The sequence below is a fragment of the Larus michahellis genome, chromosome 6 (assembly GCF_964199755.1).
Source record: "Larus michahellis chromosome 6, bLarMic1.1, whole genome shotgun sequence".
Taxonomy (NCBI): domain Eukaryota; kingdom Metazoa; phylum Chordata; class Aves; order Charadriiformes; family Laridae; genus Larus; species Larus michahellis.
The window spans coordinates 17028834-17050419 of record NC_133901.1 but is presented as its reverse complement, the minus strand read 5'-3'; the positions used below and the strand labels follow the sequence as shown (position 1 = coordinate 17050419).

At 42.2% G+C, this 21586-nt stretch overlaps 1 protein-coding gene across 3 annotated transcripts in view; it reads left to right on the top strand.

The window, feature by feature from the left end:
* Positions 1-21586, top strand: part of ARHGEF4 (Rho guanine nucleotide exchange factor 4) — a 217141-nt gene that overhangs the window by 110927 nt on the left and 84628 nt on the right. The window contains exon 1 of one of the 3 annotated variants that reach the window (XM_074592023.1): positions 6144-6541. The exons of the other annotated variants lie outside the window; for them this stretch is intronic. Coding sequence (XP_074448124.1) covers positions 6190-6541 — 352 coding nt within the window. The 5' untranslated portion in view covers positions 6144-6189. Of the gene's footprint in view, positions 1-6143; positions 6542-21586 lie in introns of those variants that run through there. 3 annotated transcript variants of the gene reach the window in all.

Genomic DNA, 21586 nt, shown 5'->3' with positions numbered 1-21586 from the left:
TGGGTACCAAGCTGCCATTTCTGCCTCAGAAAGTCTGTTTTGTACCGTCGATTAAACGCTGCTGGAGTTACCTAATTAAGGAGCTGTAGCATTGTGCTGGTTACATCAGAGTTGAATGGTCATAATATTTTGTCAAGCAAAACTGGTTTGCTTTCTGACACTTTGTAAAACTCATACATAGAGTCATGAGGTTTCATCTGGAACTAAGAAAGCAAACTACTTATTATCCTGGTGTCAAGAGCGCTGCCTCTGCTCTCTCAGCACTGAGGGCTTTGATCAGTTGCTGTCACAAGCATCTGCTGTTGCCCTAACACTTAGGACCAGCTCCCTGGCTGAATTAAAAAGCTGCAGCTTTACTCCTTGAAAATCCCAGGTGGAAACCCATCATTGTCAAGTTGTCTGTGCATCTCTGACGTTAGCTGAAATCCCTAAGTGCCACTGTCATAGAAGTAAATTCTGAGTCACAGCTGATACAAATGTCATGATAGTTCCCAACTGGGACGTGAGTGAGTTAAAAAAAATATGTATGAATTTCAGAGAATGAATAGGGGGAGTAAATATAGATTGACCAGTTGGTAGTGCTGTAGATGTTTATATGCTATCTAGAAATGGTCTTGAAACCTGAATCATCTGTGATTCACACAATGTCCCTTGTACCTATGTACAAGTGAATTTCATACTATGACCTAAGCCCGGACCTCAAGAGTTTCTGTGTAAACGTAGCAAAACAAATTAAATGCAGCAGAACCCTTTTTCCGCCACCAAAACCATGCTAGTGGAAGAGAAAACTGCTGAACAGAGGAAGCACTGTAATGCTTCTGCCACAGCCACCTCTATTAGCTGCTGCTTGTGGGCTTTATGTGAAGCATTTTGGGGGTGATGAGGATGTGCATGTGTCCTTCCTGTGGGAGGATGCAGCTGGGAAGAAAACTAGAAATTACTTAAGCAATACTCTTAAATCAATTAGATCAGTTTTAGGATTGGGAATGTCCTTGAGGCAGCAGTAGTACAGCAGAATGCCCTCTTTGATTCTTGTACAGCTTTGTTGTGATACCTGTTGCTTTTGACAGAGCTGTAGGTCATTTAAAATAAATATAAAATTAAGTGATTAATCCATTTAATCTAATTTTAAGGTTCCTAACTCTAAAGCTGCGCCTACTTGTATTGATGATCCTAGCACATGCTTTAGTCATCAAAGATACTGGATATGAAAGTACTGTGCAATATGCCGTGGTACTGTATACTTCCATGTTGAAAATATGAATAAAATTCTCACTCCCAAAGTCTGCACCTGGCCACCTTGTGCAGGGAATGCTGCAAGGGGCTGTGTGGGGAATGGGCTGTTTTGGAGCCCTCTCTAGTTCTTCAGCTATGAAAAGATGGCTGTCATGATCCCAGCCCAAAAGGTGCCATGCACAGCTACGAGAGTTCTGTCGTGCACCTGCCCGTTACCTGAGGACGAGAGCTTAGCTGGACACAAACTTACTACTTCAGGTGAGGTTGCCTGTTCCCAACTAGAACATACCACAAGTGCTGGGACAAGAGATTAATTTTAATGCTGTATCTGCTGTGCTCGTTAGCTTCCTCTGACCACTCACTGGCACTGGAGCACTGACACATTGTTCTCTCTGCCTTTATTTCATGCTGGGAGAAATGAGGCAAGCTCAAACCTGTCATTTGGATATCTCAGCAGTTGGGATCAGGCATACTGTGGTGCTCTTGGTCACTGATCAAATTTTGCAGACTACCTTCTTGTCATCTCTTCTGTCCAGAGCAGCCACTTGAGAAAACTGTAAGGAACCAGTAGATGGCTCTAACATCTACGAAATAAAGAGCGGCTGAGATGCTGTTAATCTCTATATTCAGCAAAGATTGAATGAGCTTCCTCCTGAGAAGTATAGAGGTTGAACACCCCCACTAACACACGTGTGCACACACTCACACTCACTGCTCCCAAGATGAGCAAAGTTAACTGTCCTGTTCAAATATCATGAATGTTTGAACATTTTGGAAGGACCTTGTTGGCTGCATGGCACACCTTGGCGGGTAGTATTGATGAATATCAAGTGTCTTTCCCCTTTAGTTTTCTGGTTTGTACCTTGCAGTATGTATCTGTTCCTTATTGCCTGGTTTACTGCAGTGTTCAAATAGGCTTGAGCAAGAGTGAAAGACCAGTGTAGGAAACAAGCCAGTTCCCTAATGTGGATATGGGAATGCTTTTCTGCTTTTTGGCAGCCTCTGAAGATCTTGAGAGACCATTTGACCCAGGAATCGCCCCAGGAGACGGGTGAGAGGGAAGGGCCCAAAACGTACTGGAGGGAGCAGTGGAAAGATAACAAGGCTTTGGGTTAAAGCAGTGGACCAGTATGTTTGTTGTTAGGCTGTCTTATCCTTTCCTTCCCTGTCTCTCTCCTGAGCCTAATATCTGTTTGTTTGTAACTTGAAGACATTGGCTGAAATTGGGGATGTAGCTGGGAAGCTGTTTGATGGACAGTGGGTGCAGCTGTGAGAACGTACCTATGACTTGGGCTGAAGCTGGGAGATGAGCAGTTCTGGGCGTGGGAGCTACTAGCCCACAGGTCTAGAGCAGAGGGAACTTTCTGGGGAGGTGCTGCAATCTCTGGGCTCTTCCCTAGGGACTTTTCAGCAGGAGACAATCACAAGGTGACAAGTGACAGACAGACAGACATGGGTAATTGTCTGAGGGTTGGAAGTGTAGTTCCTTGAAGTCCCTGCTCGCTGCTTTCTCTGCTTCTCAGCTAGAGACTTTTCTATTCTTGTCTCTGCCCTCGTTGCCTTCTCCCAGATGTTTCACCCCATGCTACCTCTCAGAGAATCTGTGAAACTTTTGGATAGGGTCACATATATGACCATAAACCTTCAGGGTTTCTCATATCCTCAGAAAGGAAGAAACTTGTACCTAGTGTATTACAAGATCAGACTTGTAGCTGTGCTATAACAGATCTTAAACCTGTATTATTTAAAATCATTGTTTAAATGCAGACTGAATCTTTTTGGCATTTTTTCCTGTGTCTTGTCAGATTTAAGCAGCCTAAGATCTTTAAATTTCCTGCTATCGGATGTCTACAAGAGATGCCCAGGAGTTCCATCACAGTGCTGCTGTTAGTTATACCAACAAGAGAGCCATGAATTCATTCTGACTGATGTGTCCTGATGATGAACATACTGGTGGCCTTGGAAATCTTGCATAAGCAATAAGAATAGGCAAGCCAAGTTCTCAAAGTCTGAATCTGTTGTGGATAGTCTGGAAAACAGTGACCACTTAGTGATACTGAGCTATCTTCTGGCCTCACTGGTATAGCGGAAAGTATTTCTCAGAGGCAAAGGGACTGTTTGTTTACTCAACTTCATGTGGCCATCTTTCATCTTCTTTTCCCAGCTATAGATGGGCTGTTAAGCTCACACTTGGCAACAGTTAATGTGAAGATGTTTGACAGCCACTGGAGAAATCTGTTCAAGAGGGAAAATATTAGCTTAATAACAGGACTTCATTATGTCTTATAAATATTTAGTAGTCCTGTAGTTCAGCAAAATAACAAGCTGAGCTATTTATTCCATTTTTGTCATTTTAGTTCTTGAAGGGACACAGAAAAAAGTGGTATGCAAGTACTCAGAAGTGTATGATTGTAGCTGTAGTATGAAATGTCCGTTCCATCCTCGTTAACCCATGGAAGTAACATTGGATTTAAGTGGCTAAAAAGCAATCATGCTGCCTACTGTATTTTTCACTTTGTCTCTGAATCACAGGAAGATTAGACCCGGTATGCTAATCGTGATTCTTTTTAACTACAGCCACAAATATTTGCGTTCTGTGAGGTCTCTGATAACATGTGCTCACTCAAAGATTTTCATCCAACCTTAACAGCTGGGGCCAGTGACGGCTGAATTCCTGAAAATTTGTCTTAGCAGGTTGAGTGGGAATGTATGTACTAGCTACTGAGGTGAAAGATTCAACATACCAATAAAAACTTTCCATGGGGCAAAGAGTGAAAAAGAAGATCTTAGCAAATCCTGAATGGTTCTGGCAATCACTGGTCAAAGCAACGAGACTACGGGAGAACGCAATGGAGACTAAAATATCCAGCAGATATTTAGGATCAGGCTGTCCAAGGCTCAGAGTAGTTTGACTACCTTGACCAGGCTGCGCAGTGAGATTCTTAATCTGTAGTTGGAGTCAGTTGCTGCTAGAGCAGCTTTCACTAACCTCTCTCTAGTGTCACTGAAGAAAATCTGTATGAAGATTGAACAACAACAACAAAAAAACTGTAGTCAGGTGGAACGCCTCTGTGACGGGTTGCAGTTTTGAACTCTAATATAATATTGTGCTTTCCACAACCTGGCTTTGTAGTATTTTTCCTCTCTTCCCATTCTGTTAGAAAATGCCTATGCAGTACATGCATATAATATGTCTACCTCTGTAGCACCTTCAGCTGGGATTACAGTCTGTTGTCTCTGGCACTGAATAAACATCTCTTGGTATTTGCCAAGAGTGTTCAGTCCAGAGAGTGGGAGGGTTAGCAGAGGAACAGATGGAGTGATTTAAACAGGTTCAGGGCAGAGATCTCCCAGGCAAGGGCAGTTGCTACAGAGCCTCTGTAAATAATGTTCATTTTAGCAGCTCAGTCAAGGAGAGATACATCTGCGTGGAGTTTCCTTACTTCTCATGTACCAAGCATGGATTTCAAAGTAGGATAATTAGGACTGAATTGTAGCCTCTCCTTAGCACCTTTCATGTCTGAAGAGCTGCACTGTCCCTTCGTCTTCTCAGCACCCTGTGCTCCACATCCAAAGAACAGCTTTGTTGTTAATGCTTAACTTGTCTTCACCCCCATTATTATGATCAAGAAATGTTTCTCTCCATTTGTACTTTAATGCAGGCAGTTCTAGGAGGCCCCGATAATGCAGAAGAGTGGCTCTACTGCAGTCAAATTGAGAACTCATTTCCATTTCTGTATTGGGAGGCCTTAGAGGAGGATATTTTGGTCTAAGTAGCTACATTCAGAAGATAATTGAAGGAATTTTTTTTTTGTTACAGGCCACTGTAGAAATGTTATTTTTGCTATTACTGCAGAGACCTACCTTGTAAAGAATAGCCGGAATATTTAAGGCCTCAAAAGTTGGTTCAGTGTTGTTGGATGCCTTGTAGTAACCTGCAGTGATGGAGGGCAAAGGTTTTCCTTTTAGAAAATACTCAGTAAAACAGAAGTCTTACTGAAATAAAATAACCCTGCTATTGCACAGATAGTGAGGCAAAGTGGGGTCTCTGTCAGAGCAGGCTGTGATGGCCATGTAATAATGTGGCTTTATTTACTTTGTACAGAATTACCTTCCACAGAAATAATAAAACAAGCATTTTCAGTTCTTGTGTGAAACTAGGCTCCTGGTTTTGGGTTTGGGTGCCTAGACACACATGTGGCTACTCGTAAATTATTTTGATATTTTGACAAATCTGGCATTGTAAGGCAGGTGTTTCAGCAGAGTGGCAGTCCAGAAATGTCCTTTATCATAAAACCTCTGCGGTGTCTCAAAGCTGTTTGTAAACAGTACAGATATTTTTGCATTCTTGGGAACTAGTATTCTTTCAGAATGATTGTTATGGGGATACACTGGATCACGCGTTGGTAATGAGAATATAAAACTTTGTAATTAAAAAGTAGTTAGTGATGCTGTTTCACTTGGGGCTGAGGTCTCTTCCAAAGATCACACACTGAAATAGGGACCGTCCCAGGTCTACAGTCTGGGGGTGGATGCTAAATGATTTTTCAAAGCTCCCAGCTGCAGCCTCCCCAAATCTCAATCTGTGTTTTTCTGGCTTTGATTTAATTTTGAATTCTTTTTCTGAAGACTTACAAAAATAGTTTTTTAATAGCAACAGCCGCAGCCAGTTCTGAACATGATTAGTTTGTATGTTAAGTCCTTTTGGAGTTCTCAGGGGAAGCAGATAACACAAGGTCTCTCTCACTTGGGCATTTTTAAAATGCATGAAATTCTACTATTCCCACTTATTTATTTTTAATCTGACAGTTCTGCTAAATTAGGAGGAAAGATCTCTGTCCCACCCTTGCTTTTTTTAATGCCTTGAAATCGGCTTTAATAAAAATCAGCTGCTAGAAGCTGCAGCTGAGAGCGGTTGAGCTGCCACAGAGGGAGCCTCCTTAGTGGACCCCTATGATGTCAGGATGCATCGAGACAAGCGGAGAGGAGGATAGGAATCCAGCTCAGTCCTCAGCCAGCGCTGCCAGGTACCACTGCCCTGCGAGCAGCTACACAGCGCTTTGCCCATTTCCTCCCCCAGCAGAGCAGAGCCCCTGGCTCTCCCTCTTACCTGCCTGCATGAGGACCCAGCAGTGCCCCAGTGAGTCCAGTGGGGCACACAGTGGAGAAAACTGCAGTAGCAGTGGCAGCTCTGGGCTCTCACCGGGTTCGGATTCGGACAGCAGCGGGGTGGTGTGTGGCGGTGGTGGGATGAGAGGTGTCCTGTCCAGATACTGGAGCTTGGAGAGCCTTCACTCTGCCACAGGTAAGGGACTCTTGTTTGTTTGTTTGTTTGTTTGTTTTTAAAATCTGCTCTGTGATATTGCCCTGACCTTGAGAAACCAAATCAAATGTTTTGGGAAAAGCATATAATTTGGAAATGCAGTCTCTTAGTCATGAGAAATAACCAAAATATTCAGTGCTTGCTAGCTGTCCCCCCTGCAGACTTACAGCTAAAACAAAATGACATAGACCCTTAATATAATTCTTAAGTCAGAAGGCAATAAATAGGTTCTTAATGGCTTTGGAAACAGCGCTTAGGCTTCTACCTGATTAAAGCTGTCCTTTCCTTTTGGAACAGCATTTCTTATTTCAGCTGAATTATATAGAGCCCAATGTTAGAGCTGGCATTTCTCTCTGTACATGCCAGTGTAGAGTATTGCTGCCTTTAGAAAATGTCCAAGCGAGGTGCTGTGCAGCAGCTGAGGGCTAGGTAGGTTTGCACTGCTGTGTACTGAAAGAGGGAAAGGCAGTTCCCTGAGCCATCTGCTCAAGTTCAGTTTCTGTCTTCCCGTCCTTCATTTAATTCCTTTTTGAACCAGACATTTTGGAGGCATGTTCACATAGCCTGGATCTGTTCTGGCTCGGCCTGCCTGGGTCTGGCATTCTAGTTTTCAATTACTCGTGTGCCTATTTAGGGTTTGGATGTTTGAACTGCAAGCACGGGAAAGAAGCTGTCTCCTTCCCAACTGATACTAGCAAAGGAGCCTGGCGATGATCTTAACAGCCAGTGATTGCTGAGCTGTTTAGTTTGTTTCTTGACTGTTGCTGTTCAGAGAGATTTTTAGTAGAGCTGCAGCAATTAGTTTTTCTCTTGGATAAATTCAGACAAGTGCCTTCAAGGCCACCAGTGACTGCCATTTCCTTAGCAAAAATACTCAGTGCTACCAGCTAGAGGCAAGGCTTGGGAAGAATTTTAGGTGTAGTTCTGTGTAATCTGCTTTAGTCACATATACTTTTAATTATTGAAAAGTCTTGTAATTCCATCTACTACTGTAGATTTGGGGCTGTTTAATGAAATATCCGTTGCTGCTCTGGAGTCCTCTGCTGAAGTGAGAGTAACTGCACTGTCATATGGGGAAGGACTTCAGCAGCGTGGCCAGCCTATTTGACTTTCCAACCCACACCAGACCTTCTAGGTGGCCATGAAACCCTAAACATCTGCAGTGTGTCCTGAGAGTCCAGGGGCAGGAAAAAAGGCTCAGGATGAGATCGGGCCATTGGCACTCTGTTTTGGGGAAAGACCTGGGCTGCAAATGCAAGGGGATGCAGTTCAGCATCTCGGTAGCATTGCTGGCTCATTTTCCCCTGTAACTAGGAATGCAGATTCCCCAGCATAGCTCTGACATGGGCGTAGAGTAACCCTGGCACAGGATGCTTTTTCAAACTACTACTCAGAGTCGCACATGGGACTGTAGCGGTGGTTCGGTCCCTTCTGTCTTACAGGGTTTGCAGTCAGCTGTCCTCCACGGATGGATTTCTTGGGCTTAATCAGGTCGGTTGATACAAATGATGTACAGTGATATAAAAGAAGTAAGGTTGATAGCTTCAAAGTTTGCTTTTGCTAAGTCTTTTTTTTTTTAAATTCTCTTTCATTTCTACGATATTCTTGTTCCAAAGGCTGTGAGGCATGGTGTCATTTTGTGGATGCTGCATATGTTTATCAGGAATTGCAGAGATGAGAGGAAATAGAATAGAACAGAAAATGGTATGGAGACAGACTGAGGACAGGGAGAAACCAAATTAAGTTTCATAATTACAGTATTGATATATCAATACAATAATAAAAGCACATCACTGCACTTCGGGTTCCTTGCTGCACAAAAATACTATGGTTGATAAGTGTCTTCTCATGTGCAAAAGATGTCTGAGCAGTTTGCCTCTAACTACTAACAAAATTCAGGCCAGAATTAGGATTAAATCTGTAGAGCAATGCATCTCCCTGAAGAACTTATTTCCTTTGATTCTATTCTATTGGTATTCTGCTTTGGATTAAACTAACGCAGCTGCTGTAGGAGAACTGCTTCTCGCCATCAAGACCAATTGGCTGTCAGAGGAGTGAGGCAGGATTTCTTTAAAGCACGTGCTAAATAACATTTTTTGAATGGTAAAATTAATACACTGCTTAAACAAAACAGCAGGAGCAATAGCAGCTGGCAGTGCATAAGAGCGGTGGCAGCTAGAATACATGGCAACGTCCTCACCTTGGAGGAGCTGGGAGTCTCCAGCATCTTGGCATGTGTCATCACCATCAAGAAGTCAGGGCAAAAAAATATGACCTGTGTGGCAACACTAGGAACTGCCTGATGGTTCATTAAAAAAAGGGCTGGAAGATGAGTCCGTCTCTTTCTCTGTTTTAAAGGGATTCTGCCTTTCCAGCAATGGCCTTAAGGCTGGCTAGGTGGACTTGGCGGACAGGGTTTTGCTTTTCTTCTCCCGGTGTGCACATAAACTTGTCTGTAGGGATCTTCGTGCTGAATCTGTTGTTGTCAAAGGCTTCAGAGAAGATTAGAAAGAAACCAGATTTAAGTGACTGAAAAACAGAGGTGAAAGGGAGGTGAGAGGTCTTCAGTACAATTGGAATGCAGCCGTTTGAGTTTCTCTTTTACATAATTTAAATTTCAAGAAAGTCAAAAGACAGGTATGTATGTATGTTTACACATGTATATATCTGACAATGTGTGATTTCAGAAACACAAATTGACAATCCTCTATGTGGAAAAGACAGGTAGTGTTTTCCCAGGTTCACAAGGGGGAAAAAACCTGTCTTCTGTTAATAATATTCTTCTACCATCAGTAATGAAGTATGATTCATTTTGTTATGGGGTTGACTTTCTTATAATATATTGATCAAGGGGGGAAGGTAAATGTGACACAGAATTGAAAGAGAAAAGACCCCTTGTTACAGCACAAGCTTCTGTGCCAGTGACACTTGAAAAAATTATGCAAAACCCATAGTTCAGTTTCATATGAAGTGAAAAATTCTACTGTTTTCTAATATCGGTTGATGGCATTTTTGGTCTAAATGTCAATATACAGTACATTACACGAGGAGGCCCTTCTCCCTGAGGCTAAATGTAAACATGAAAAGGGGGAATGCTTTGCAGTTCTACTAGCCTCTCCATTTGAGGATGCCAGAGGACTTCATAAGCATCAATAACCCTCAGAGAGGGCCTGAGAGGCTTTCGAAGTTTGATTTAGGGTATAAAAAGATGTATGTGTATAGTTTGATATTTGGATAGTAGCCTTTCTATTTTTAAATACTTATGAGCAATTTCCAAATGTCTGGCCGGTGCAGTACTCCAGGGAGAAAATGACTGGGAGCTGGGGTTGCTCAGCAATTCTGAAAATCAGGCCTTAAGTATCTCAGCTGGACAGAAAGACATGAAGTATCCAAATTAAAGGTCAGTTGTGACAGTGCTCCAGCAAGTGATTCAATGGCACTGTGGGCACTCTAACCCCGGTTTCCTAGGCAAGACTTTGTATCCCAGGCTTATGCTGCCTGTATCCCATTCATCAGTGCTGTACAGCTCTACTGAGAAGTTTGTTTCCTTTAGAATATCTCCAAATTCAAGCTTGTGGGTAGATCTCTTTGCTTTTCCAGCTCCTTTGTTGCAGGTCCAATCCCGACCTCATTAATAGTTCTGTTTATTCTTTTGCTTGTCCAAGTCGGGAAGGACTAGAAGAGCAAAGAAAAGTAGGGACAAAGGGGGAATCACAACTTGGTGGACTTGCTGTTGCCATAGTTTCCCGATGAGATCCTCTGTGTATTTGTGTATACGTAGTGATTTAATTGTACAGACTACACTTCAGTGCACCTCTGCACAGTTTTGTGGCTCGTGATATGCAGGTGTGTTCATCTGCTAGGCTTGGGAATATGGCCTTTAAACAAACAAGAAAACATAGAATATGGGTGGGGATTTTTTTGGGGTTGTTTTTTTTTTTTATTCAGAGTTTAAAAAAAAAAGTTTGGTTTGTTTTTTTTTCAAGTCATTCATTTCATTATTGTGGCTGTTGAGGGAGCCAGTAATAGAGCTGTGGCAAATGCTTTGCATCTTTGTTGTTTGGCTAGAGATTTTCTTTTGAGCTCTCTCTTTTTCCTTTTTCTTCCCTAGCCCTGTGTTTCTGGTACTGCTGTCTGCAGCTGTGTTCATGGACTGCACTGCATAATTCCACTGACCCTTCTTTCTCTAGGGTCACATAGTCAGCAGGAGTTAAAGAGGTCACACAACGGGAGATTGATTTAAGGTTCTAAGTGTTTCAGAATGCTTCCAACGGAGAGCTGGGGGGGAAAAAAGTTAGTGCCTCAAAGCATACACTACAGCGTGTTGATGTTACGTTTCACCCTTGACTTGGCAAATTGGGAGCTAGGGTGTTTCAGCTGGATTCATTGATTGCATTGGAGCGTGTGCTATGTCTTCCCCCCTCCCCATATATTTCCTGTGTCACCTTCCAGAATAACTTCCACTCATCTTCTAAACAATTAATCGATGAATTTAAAAAAATAAGAAAGATACAACAATCCATGCTAAATTAACTTTGATTTTTCCTTCTATGTGGATTCATTTGTAATGGTGACTGATGCAGTTAGGTAAACCGATGGGAAATCCTGAACTTCTGAGGAAGAATTACAAGATTAATGTCTCTTGGCTGAACTAATGAGCTGCCCTAAAGCTGAAGTAAAAATTTCTTATTTGAAAATACATGTTCCAAATGATGTGTTGAATGTTGCCGAACTGTGACTTGGCATCATACTCAAATAGCGAGGGCATCTACATTAGTAGTGGTTGGGTTCATTCTAGGGAATGCAACCTCCATAAATGCTGAGTTTATGTAAACTTGGCCACGTAACACATTTAGTACACCTAAAGAAATGTGTTTTCAGTGCAAAATATCCTCTAGCATCCTGCTTTTCCATAAAAGGAATAGAAAATAGTGTTAATGTAGGTAGAAAAGTCTAATCGTGTTTCTGCACCACTGTTTGCAGCAGAAACCGTTTTTGTAAGTTCAGCTATTTTGTAGTTCTAATTACATTCTAATTTATTGGGGATACAGTGTTAGTTGACTTTCCCTTGAGATTTTTTTGTTTTGTTTTAAAATAAGTAAATGCTTATTCGTACCATGTCCCCGCGAGGCACAGATTACCATCTGTGCCTGCCAAGAGATAAACATTCCCATTTTTGCTGATGCTGTGTTTGCAGGGGAAAAAAGGTGAATCTTTGGGAGCAGTGCCTGTGACACCTCCCCAGGTGTACATGCTGTTGAGACACACCATCTTCATTCTTTTCTTTCTCTGCTTTTAAAACGACTCCCACGAAGAACATTTAGGTTGTGATTACTATTCCCTTTGCTGAGGAATATGATATCTTCTAAGGCTGTATTTCCTCAAAGAGTCAGTTAACCTTTAAGGCAGCCTTTCAGACCAACGCTTCTTTTGGGTATATCCGTGCTTCAGTGGCTGATATTTTTCTAGATGGAAGTGAAATCGCTTTAAGCCACCTGATTTGGATACTGCCAGTGTCACAGCTCTTGCAGCAGGAAACTTGCATGGCCCAAGAGGGTAAATGGAAAGGGGTATGAGGTGGTACCACAAAGCCTACCTGACCCTTTCTTTCTCTGCCTTTAGATAGACATGCGAAGGCTTGGAGTAACTGTTGAATGTGCCTGTTTGTTTGGGTTATCTGAACCTACTTCATGTAGGCAAAAGAAAACCAGTGAAAAAATAGGTTATAACATGTGCTGGCCAGTAGTGTATATGCTCAATGGTCATGAAGAATGTGTATAATTGTTGGCTACACATGATGAAGCTTCACTGTTACTGCTTAGTGGTTAGTTAGGTTAAGCAATATAGGTAACAATCATGCCTTTTTTTTTTTGTTTGTTTTTGCCATGGGTATGTATCCTTTAACTTATAAACTTGTCTGCAACTAAAATAACTCCCTATTAAGGTCTTGTTCTCCAATTCTTCTGAACCATGAGAAGCATCTTTGAAGGATTAGAGAAATACAGCCCTCTTCTGAGGGTCAGTAATTATCTGTGTAGGTTTCTAATTTAATTAGAATCCTGTCTCATCTCAAAATCCTTTGTAGTCTGAGGTTTGTTAAACCAACTAACCAGTTCAGTAATTTGCTTAAAAGTGCTAGGGACAAGCTGGGTGCACTAGACTGACTGCACAGGATACTGTTCTTCTGAGCAAGCCCAAAGTCTGAAGGTGAGCTGTGTACTTCTTGTGTACAGGATGCCTTCGGTGGCTGTGCCATTCAAACAAAGCTGCTGTTAGGCGCGGTGTGTCTGCTCATGAAAGCAAGACATTAGCTTGGGTGTGAGCTGGTAGGACCGTAGTTTGCACCTGGTTAACTGTCTTGGATTACATTTTGTGAGCATGCAAGTGTTGGCAGCTGTCACTACAAATATACCTCAGGGTATATTTGCCTAAACAGGTACAGAGCTTTGCTGCTGTTATTCTCAATCCCTTCTAATCAAGGAGCAAGAGATTCCCTGGACTACAATGTTGGCTCCTAAGAGATCAAGTAACGCTTTTTTGCCATGGAGTACAGACAAAGAGTAAGTAATTGCTTTGCTAGAGTAATTGAGCCCTCTCCAAATTGTGTTGTATCCCAAGGAGCGCTTATGGAAGGTCTGGTGCGTCACCCCCACGTGCAGGTGGATTTCTGTATTCCGTGGCCTCCCAGTATGGTGCAGGCTGGCAAGTCGTAGTCAAACAGGAAGCAATTCATGCGTCAAAGGCAACTAAGTAAGCAAAGAAATAAAATGCATCAGTTCTTTTGAATTTCCTTTTTATTCTTGGTCTGTTGAATTCTCTTTTTATGTCATATTTGAGTGTGTGTATATATATACAGTTGTTCACTGGTTAAGCTTAGAGTATTCAACATGCTTTTTATCAACCTTCGGAGGTTTCTCAAAAACAAGCTTTTATAGATTTGGGCTCCAAATTTGTATACCTACTGATGGATAAATATAAGGTTTCTTTTAAAACCATTCTTAGGGGATCTAATAAATGCCTATATAATAATTCGAAATCAATTTCAAATGTACTGCTAAGATATTTGGTACTATCCTGTTGCATTGGAAGATAAATTACATGTGAGTATTTATAAAATAACTTGAAAAATAAGTTTTTGTTTCAGGAACATCAGGAAAATGCAGAGCTTCGATTTCATTGTTAATTTTTTTTTTAAACAAAAAACCTTGTAACATCACTCTAATATTTCATGTTGAGAATAAATGAAGATAAGACTAGCTATGTTTTCATAACAGCTGGCAGAGATGTATTTCTACATGGGAGTAAAATAGCAGGAGTTTCCCTTTTGACTAATGGAAATAGTTTCCATGAGGTAGTCTTGAATTAGCCTCTTCTTTTTTTATTTATATATTTTTTTATTAAAGTCTGTCCTTAAAGAGGTAGTCTAAAAGATGATGTGCTAGGAAATGCCAGATGATCTGTTCTAATGGGTAGGGTTAAGCAATCTGTGCTCTCCTCCACCAATGAAATCTTTCCATGCCAGGTGTTAAAAACCCTCAGCTAAACATGAATCAAGATCACTATTCAAATGCACATGCAGAAAGACATACGTGGTGTTTCAGAACTGCAGTTCGTAGATTCTTTTAAGAAGAAAAGGAAGACAGCAAACAGCGGGTATGCACTAATTGGAGATGGCTCCCTGTTCTTGGAGCTGTCATTGAGGTTATTCCTTGCAGTGATCTTTAGGAAAATACAGGCATATACCAGTTTGGAGGAGGAAAAGCTGTCTAATTAATTATTGAATTAAAAAGAAAAAAAAAAAAAACAACAAAAACAACCAGTTCTGGAAACTAAAGGTTCGGCTGTAGCAAGAAGGCACAGCATGCAGCGAGAATCGGTCTCCTCTGCTGAAAAGATGCAGCCCGAGGGCTGCTGGAGCTTCTTCTGTTGTGTGAGGTCTGTTGCCATCTCTCAGGTAACGTACTTTATTCTGTTACTCTGGGACACAGTGTGGCTCTAAGGCTTAATCACACAAGTCAGCGGCCCTGTTCAGTGTTGTGTGCTGAAGCGGTCAATTCTGAGTTCATCTGAAAAATATACACCTGCAGGGTTCAGACCTGACCTTGGTTTCAGTTGTGAGGTATCTGCAATTAGAAGATTACAACAGGATGCTGAAGGCAGGAGTATGGTCCAAGAGTGAGGCACTCTGAGCTCCAGGCCTGGCTTGTTTTGTAGTCCTCCAGCAGGCAAAACTGCTCAAGTGGTTATTGTGCACGTTTTGTTGTATGGATATATTCAAGGCGTCTCAACTTCTGATGATACAGAGTGACCTGGAAAAGAAAATAATAGCATGAATTCTGGAGCTTTTGTTTGAAGCACTGAGGAGCTTCTCAGTTGGCTTGGCTCCTGCTGACTCGAGCAGTGCTCTGGCAGGAGGGCACTCTCCCTGAGCAGAGCTGCATGTCAGCGCGAGGTCACTGATGGTACATCCTGCTCAAGGCAAAAACCTACCCCGCATGCCTGAAAGAAGCTTTGACAATAAACCTTTTAAGAGAGTTTATTATGAAAACACAGCGTTACTAATACCCTGGAACAGTGGATTTGGATCAATGTGAAATGTGGCATTCTTATCAGCCTTAAAAGCCTGAATAAATTAAAAATATGCAGAAACCATCTGTACTGAAACTTGTTGATTGGATCTGTCAGCTTTCTTTAGAGAGAGCAAAATAATTTATTTTGGGCTATTTCTGGCCCCAATTCTGCGCTTTACCGCAATCTGTAATCTAGGGCCTGGCAGTCCTATTTCAAGCTGGCTTAATGTCAGTGCTCTCCGTAGGCTGAATTTGGGGGTTCGGTCAAGCTTTCTCCTGTGCATCTGTGGTCACAGTTGGTGGTATAACGCTCACCTGTGAAGCTGGTGAAACTGCTTTTTCTGGCTCATGTAAGAACATGCACTAGACAGCTGGGACTGTCTAGTTGGTCCCCAGACTTCTACTTGGTCCCCAAGTAGCACTTGGCCGTCATCTCTAAGCCACTGGAGGAAGTGTCTGAAGTGATTGAATGTAGGACAGCTTATGCATCTTTTAGATACCAACTTGTGATGGTCTGCTCTAGATAACTCCTCTGGAGAACTTAGCTTCCTGAAGAACAACAATATACTTCCAAGGGTAAGAAAAAGAAATGTCACAGCTTTTCAAGACTTGATAGTTGGACAGAATTATTTAAAAACTAACTGAATTAATAATGGCAAGGTCATTAGTTTTGACTCATCTAAGTCATTCTTGATGTCTCTAGAATCAGAAATGTAGATGAGTGTGAGCACTGCTGGGTCAATTCCTGAAAGGCGGTTTGGCAAATTGAAGTGGGGGGGTTTTTTTGAGTAAAGATAGGGACTGCAGCCTGGCACGCTGCCTTTCCTTTTCTTAGCTTTCATTTTTGAGAAAGGCAACTTGATTACAAAGATTTTTCCAGGTGCAATGAAAATAAAGGATGAGGACGACTTCTGGTGGTTTGTTTTTATGGGAATATAGTGCCAATACAGGGAAGAAGAGGATCATTCTGTCCACTTGTCAGAGGATTTGTCACCTATTCTTATGCTTTACACTTCTATTAGGGCATTCACTGATGTGCAGTGGCACCAGTGCTTTAAGTTTGCAGTGGTTGTGACCCAGTTCCTTTATCATACTGAGCAAAGAAGGGGCAGTTCAGTGACTTGTCAGTGCTCAGAGGAAAATGAGTCTTGGCCAAGGGCAAACTGTATGCAGATAAGGTCAGAAGTTACACCTTCCTCTACTTCCCAGCTTTTGCACATGACAAAGGTTTTTAATGGCACCTTGACTTGCATGGTTCACTGCTGGCTGGAGTATTGATCCTCTTCTCTGATAAGGCAGCAGGGGGGATAGAAGCTTCCCCCTGCACCACTGGACTTTGCAAGTAGGTGAACTTGTATGATTGATACTTGTATGATTTTCTTTAATCATACTCTTGTTTCTGGAGTCCTGGAGAACCGAAGCATCCTCTGCAGTGGGCTGCTCCTGAAAACTTTGTCTGATGTAGAAAGTTTTAGTTTTGCTTCAGGGCCTCTAAAGCAGGTCTTCCTCCTGCTCTGAATCTCAGAATAGTTTAGGCACTTCTGGAGACTGTCTGGTCCAAATCCCTGCTCAAAACAGGGTCACCTAGAGTGGGTGGCCAATCAAGTTTTTAATATCTCCAGGAACGGAGACTCCATAACCTCTCTGGGCAACCTGTTCCAGGCTGTAACCACCCTTACAGTAAAAGAAGTTTTATGTTTGAATAGAATTTACTGTATTTCAGTTTGTGTCCATTTCTTCTTCTCCTTTTATCAGCCACCACTGAACAGACTTTGGCACTGCCTTCTGCCCCCGCTTCCATCAGGTATGCAAACACATTTTTAAGACTCCCCTGAGCCTTCTCTTCCGCAGGCTGAAGAATCCCAGCTTGCTCAGCCTCTCTGTGTATGTCAGGTGCTCCAGTGCCTTAATCAGGTCTGGCCTTTTGCTGGACCCACTCCAGTACATCCATATTTTCCTTGCAGTCTCATTTGCACTGGTTGTCAGCTGAGTCCTGGCTGAGTTTAATATGCTGGGTTTTTTGAGTCCTAACCACCTTAATGATCATCCTTCTCCCTGTGGGTAGCAGAGCAACTGGGATCACATCTGAAGCTTTATCTGGCAAGTGCTTTCTTTGGCAAAGGAAGTAGATAGATGAAATATTCTGAAAACAGAAGCAAATCTTTCCTGCCTTGGTCCTGAGGGCCAGGGTTCGCTGACTGTTGGATCCCTGCAGGCCTCACAAGTTGCTTCCTATTGATCAGGTGAGCGCATAGTTGGAGAGGAAGCTTTGTGGAGACAAGACAGGTTGCAGCTGCTTAATTGTGGCAGATCTTGTAGTTGATGGTTCACTGGTGACACATGCCTCTACAGTGTTTGATACCTAAAGCTCTGAAATAGTGTTTGATTTTTCTAGCCTATGAATTGCACAGTGTGGGGTATTTTATTTGTTTGTTTGTGGTGGTTTTTTGGTGGCCTCTTGCTGCGCATTTCTGCACTTGCTAAGAATGCCAGTGGGAAGCAGGCGAGGTAACATCTGGTCAGTGCTCGCTTTGATTTTCTGAGAGTAATGTCTGATATTGGCTGTATCACGGCCTCAGGCATATGCCAAGCCAGACCTTGGTGTGCATGTGAAAGGGATCTGGGTTGCACAAATAGTTTATGCAAAGGTGAAGACTTTCCTGAAGTATCTCTAGAAAGCACTGAGGCTGTGTGCTCTTTGATCAAGCCTTGTACGTGCTTTCTGTGCTATATATACTGAGACTCGTTCAGCCTCTCTATTTATAGCATTGAACTTACTAAGTGGCAAAGTCGTAGCAAAGAAGAGACCTATGATACTGGACACAGCAGCCTACTGTTTCACTGTTGCAGTACTATAATTATTAATCCCAGAAACCTATGTCAGAGGCCAGCGTGCTTGTTAGAATGAGCATTTGTGAGTAAATTGCACGGATAACCCAGTTTAAACACAGCATCCCTTGCTGTGAATGTTTTCCCTTGTTGCCCAGCCTGTGGTGCACGAAGGGTGTCAATCTAGAAATTGTTCTTACACAATTTAAAGCATTACAGTTAAAACAGGGCTTTCTTCTGTAAACACTGATCCAGACTACTTGCGTCTTGTCAAAGCACCTGTGGTAGCAAGACTTTGGAAGGTTCTCGGGGGAGAGTCTGGAAGTAGACAGGAATGCTGGCGGAAAAGGGGTTTTGGCAGTTACTAACTGTGCGCTCTCTGTGGCGGGCAGGCACATTAGCTTCATTCCTCCTCTGTTTTCCTCTCCTACAAAGCCTAAATACAAGGGACAAGCTTGTGTGGGTTGCTAAGCACTGTCTGTAAGATAATCAAAAGGAAAACAGAGATGGGCCATAGAGCAAAAACATTGCTTCAAGTACCCTACAAGGGCCACAGAAAAAGGTCCGAGTCTGCTACAGGTTGGAATTTACTGGTTCCGTGCATAGCACTGATCCCAGATCTCAGTGCCACGTGACAGTGAGTGTCTTGGTGGTTTTTCAGAGTTTACCAGTAGCTGTATGTACCCATGCACTGTTTTAAATGGATTGATGTTAAAAGCCCAAGCAGTTCACACATTGTGCAGCTCTAGTGGTGCCGGAATGATACTTAATACTTAGGGGCCTGCAGTACAGCAAGAAGAGCAAGGCGCTATGTTTTGTCTTACAACATGCAGCATATTATGGTAAGGCAGCAGCTGGTGATGAGAGCCTCAGGTGAGGTCCTGCACTGTAATGGGGTTTCTTCAGTGGGCAATACTGTTTGCGGTACTCTGCAGCAGGCACTACTGCTGCATGAACCTCACTTGGTGCTATGAGGAGGAAGAAAATGCTGGTGGGTCCTTCTGATGTGACTTAAGCTGTCTGTTCTTTCCTTCTGTCAGTCTTCTACATTCAAAGCAGAGCTGGTGAAATGAAATGAGTGTATAAGTCTCAGCTCTTTCAGTGTGAGGCTGGGAAACTAAACTTAAACCTTCCTTCATCAGCAGTTAATGCTCAGCTGTTTGACTCGGTACTGAAGAACCTAGGGTGAAGCTAGGCAGCTGGTGCCTTCCCCTCTGCAGCAGGAGATAGCATGGGTGGCAGAAATGTGGTGATCGACAACTGAGAGCACTAGTATCTCAAAGGGCCACCACTAATTCTTTTCTGAGTGTTTGCCCATGGCCGTAAGGAAGGAACTGGGTTTAAATGCAGTGCAGTGCAGGATGCCCTCTAGTCATGTGTCTCTTCCTTCTCTGTTTGTTGAAGTCAAATATCTATATTTGGCACATCCTAGGCTGTTGTCATGGAAATGGTTGTATTGACACATCCATAGCAGAGCAGCTTTGCTCTGTACAGAGGGATCAGAAGGACGATGGGTGAGAAAGGAAGAGGCCTGTTCTGAGCATTCAGGCATTCATAATATTTGTTCTTCAGCTTCTTAGCTCCAGTTGGAAGGCATAAAGCTGTTGGATTATTTGTTTTGTAGCAGTATTGAAAGAATTATGTAGAACAATACCCAACATTTGGACACAGAGCATTACTGAATGTCACACAAGATGTGCAGGGGGGTTTGAACTAGCTGATCTTTAAGGTCCCTTCCAACCCAAACCATTCTATGATTCAAGATAGGATCCCCAGGTACAATAGCTGCATTCTATGTAGCTAGTGTGCTAATGATTAGCACCATTGCTGAGCAGGAACATCTCTGCTGAGTTCTTTTTACCCTGTATTTCTAGTTCGTATGAGATCTTCTGTGTTTCCTTCAAAGAGAAAATGCACCTACTATTCTGAAAATGGTACGAACAACAACTTTCATGCCTAGCATTCTTTTTGCTGCTGCCAAGCCACCCTGTGCTTCCCCGAGACAGGTCATCAGCTCTTAGAAGGGGAAGGGATAGAAGAAAGTCTTGGAGCTGTTTGGCACACGTTAGAGTATTTTCACAGCCTGTTGCTACAGGGAGCTTCTCAGCTTCGCGCCAAGAAGAGTCAGAAGATAAGAAACTTCAGAAGCAGTGAGGGAAGCTGCATCCTGTGACTCAAAATTGAGCTCTGCAGGGGTCTTTCCTCTAGTGCCTGGATCTGTGGGAGGGGTTCCTCCCCCTTCCTGTGCATCTTGAACATGGTGGGAGCATACTTCAGTGCTTTTAATCAGATATTTGGTGGTTTGTTGGTTTGTTTTTTGTTTTGTTTTTTTTTTTAATCTGTTAAACATGCAAATAGAGGCTGGTACATGTTTAGTAAAAGCAGTGCTGTTTCTAATGCAGTCTGGTTATGTATCCATCATGATCCAAAACATCATCAAAGTCAGACTGCAGATAAGGACGGCCTTTTCTGGTTCCATGTCAAAAATCTTCACTTGTCCTCATGGCCCCTGCAGACTGGACAGAGAGCAAGTAAAGGTAGTTCCTGTCCTTGCATGACAACTGTCCCATGCATTCCGCATCCCCCTGTAAGAAGGTAGGGCAGGACTTACATAGAATCCACCCCTGCTGTGCTTCCAACCACTTTGAAGGGTTTTCATGGATTTCAGATTTTGGGAATATTTATTTGTTAATCAACTTTCCAGATTCTGTCAGATATGAGCAATCCATATTAAGGTGGTAAAAGATATTTTTTTTATATATAAGCTTCCCAAAACCCAAGTTTTCAAATTTTGCATTGCATATATGATTTCAAAAAAAAATAAAAATCTTTATTGTTTTGATGCAATAGTCTGTTTCCTCGTGCTTTTAGTGTGTGTGTGTATATGAAGGGAACCAGATTGTAAGGATTTTCAGTTTGTGTAGGAATTTGCAAGATTAAGAACATTATTTCAATTTTTTAGCTGCTTATCTGTGCCAGCTGTTCTGCCTGAGAAAGCTTCTGCTTCCTTCAGGGTTCTGTGGCCCCAGCACAAACCGGTCACCCTGTAAATACTGGCAGATTAGGGTTACAGAACCCATACTATTGCTGCTGTGCAAAAAAGAAGCATCGACAGGAGCAACCTGGAATTTACTGTTTATCTTAAAGCCAAATACTGAAAAATGTTCTGTAAATTTGGCTGTTAATTGTCATGACAAGTGAAATTAAAAATGTTCAATACTTACTGTTAGATGCCACTTATTAAATAAAGTGCATCTTAATTTCTGCTCCTCCTTTCTAGGTAGATAGTTCTCTTGATTACTGATAGCATATCTATATTGCTGCCCTGGGCATAGATGATGAGAGCCTTGGATGGCTTTTGTCTGCAGAATGTGGTTATTGTTGAATAATGGAATGAACAAAATATGAAGTATAATCAGAACAAGTTATCAGGCAGTTTTTCATGTTAGAAATTGGGAAGACATTTAGAACAAATGTTGTCCTTGAAAAAGCCATTTTTATATACATTTTCTTGGAGCAAAGAGTCTTTTGCAGATATTCCAAACCTTATGAAGTAATATATATTCTTTTAAGCTGTCCATTGGCTTCGGTAGAAAATGAAGGCAGTGTGCAAACTAACCTTTTCATA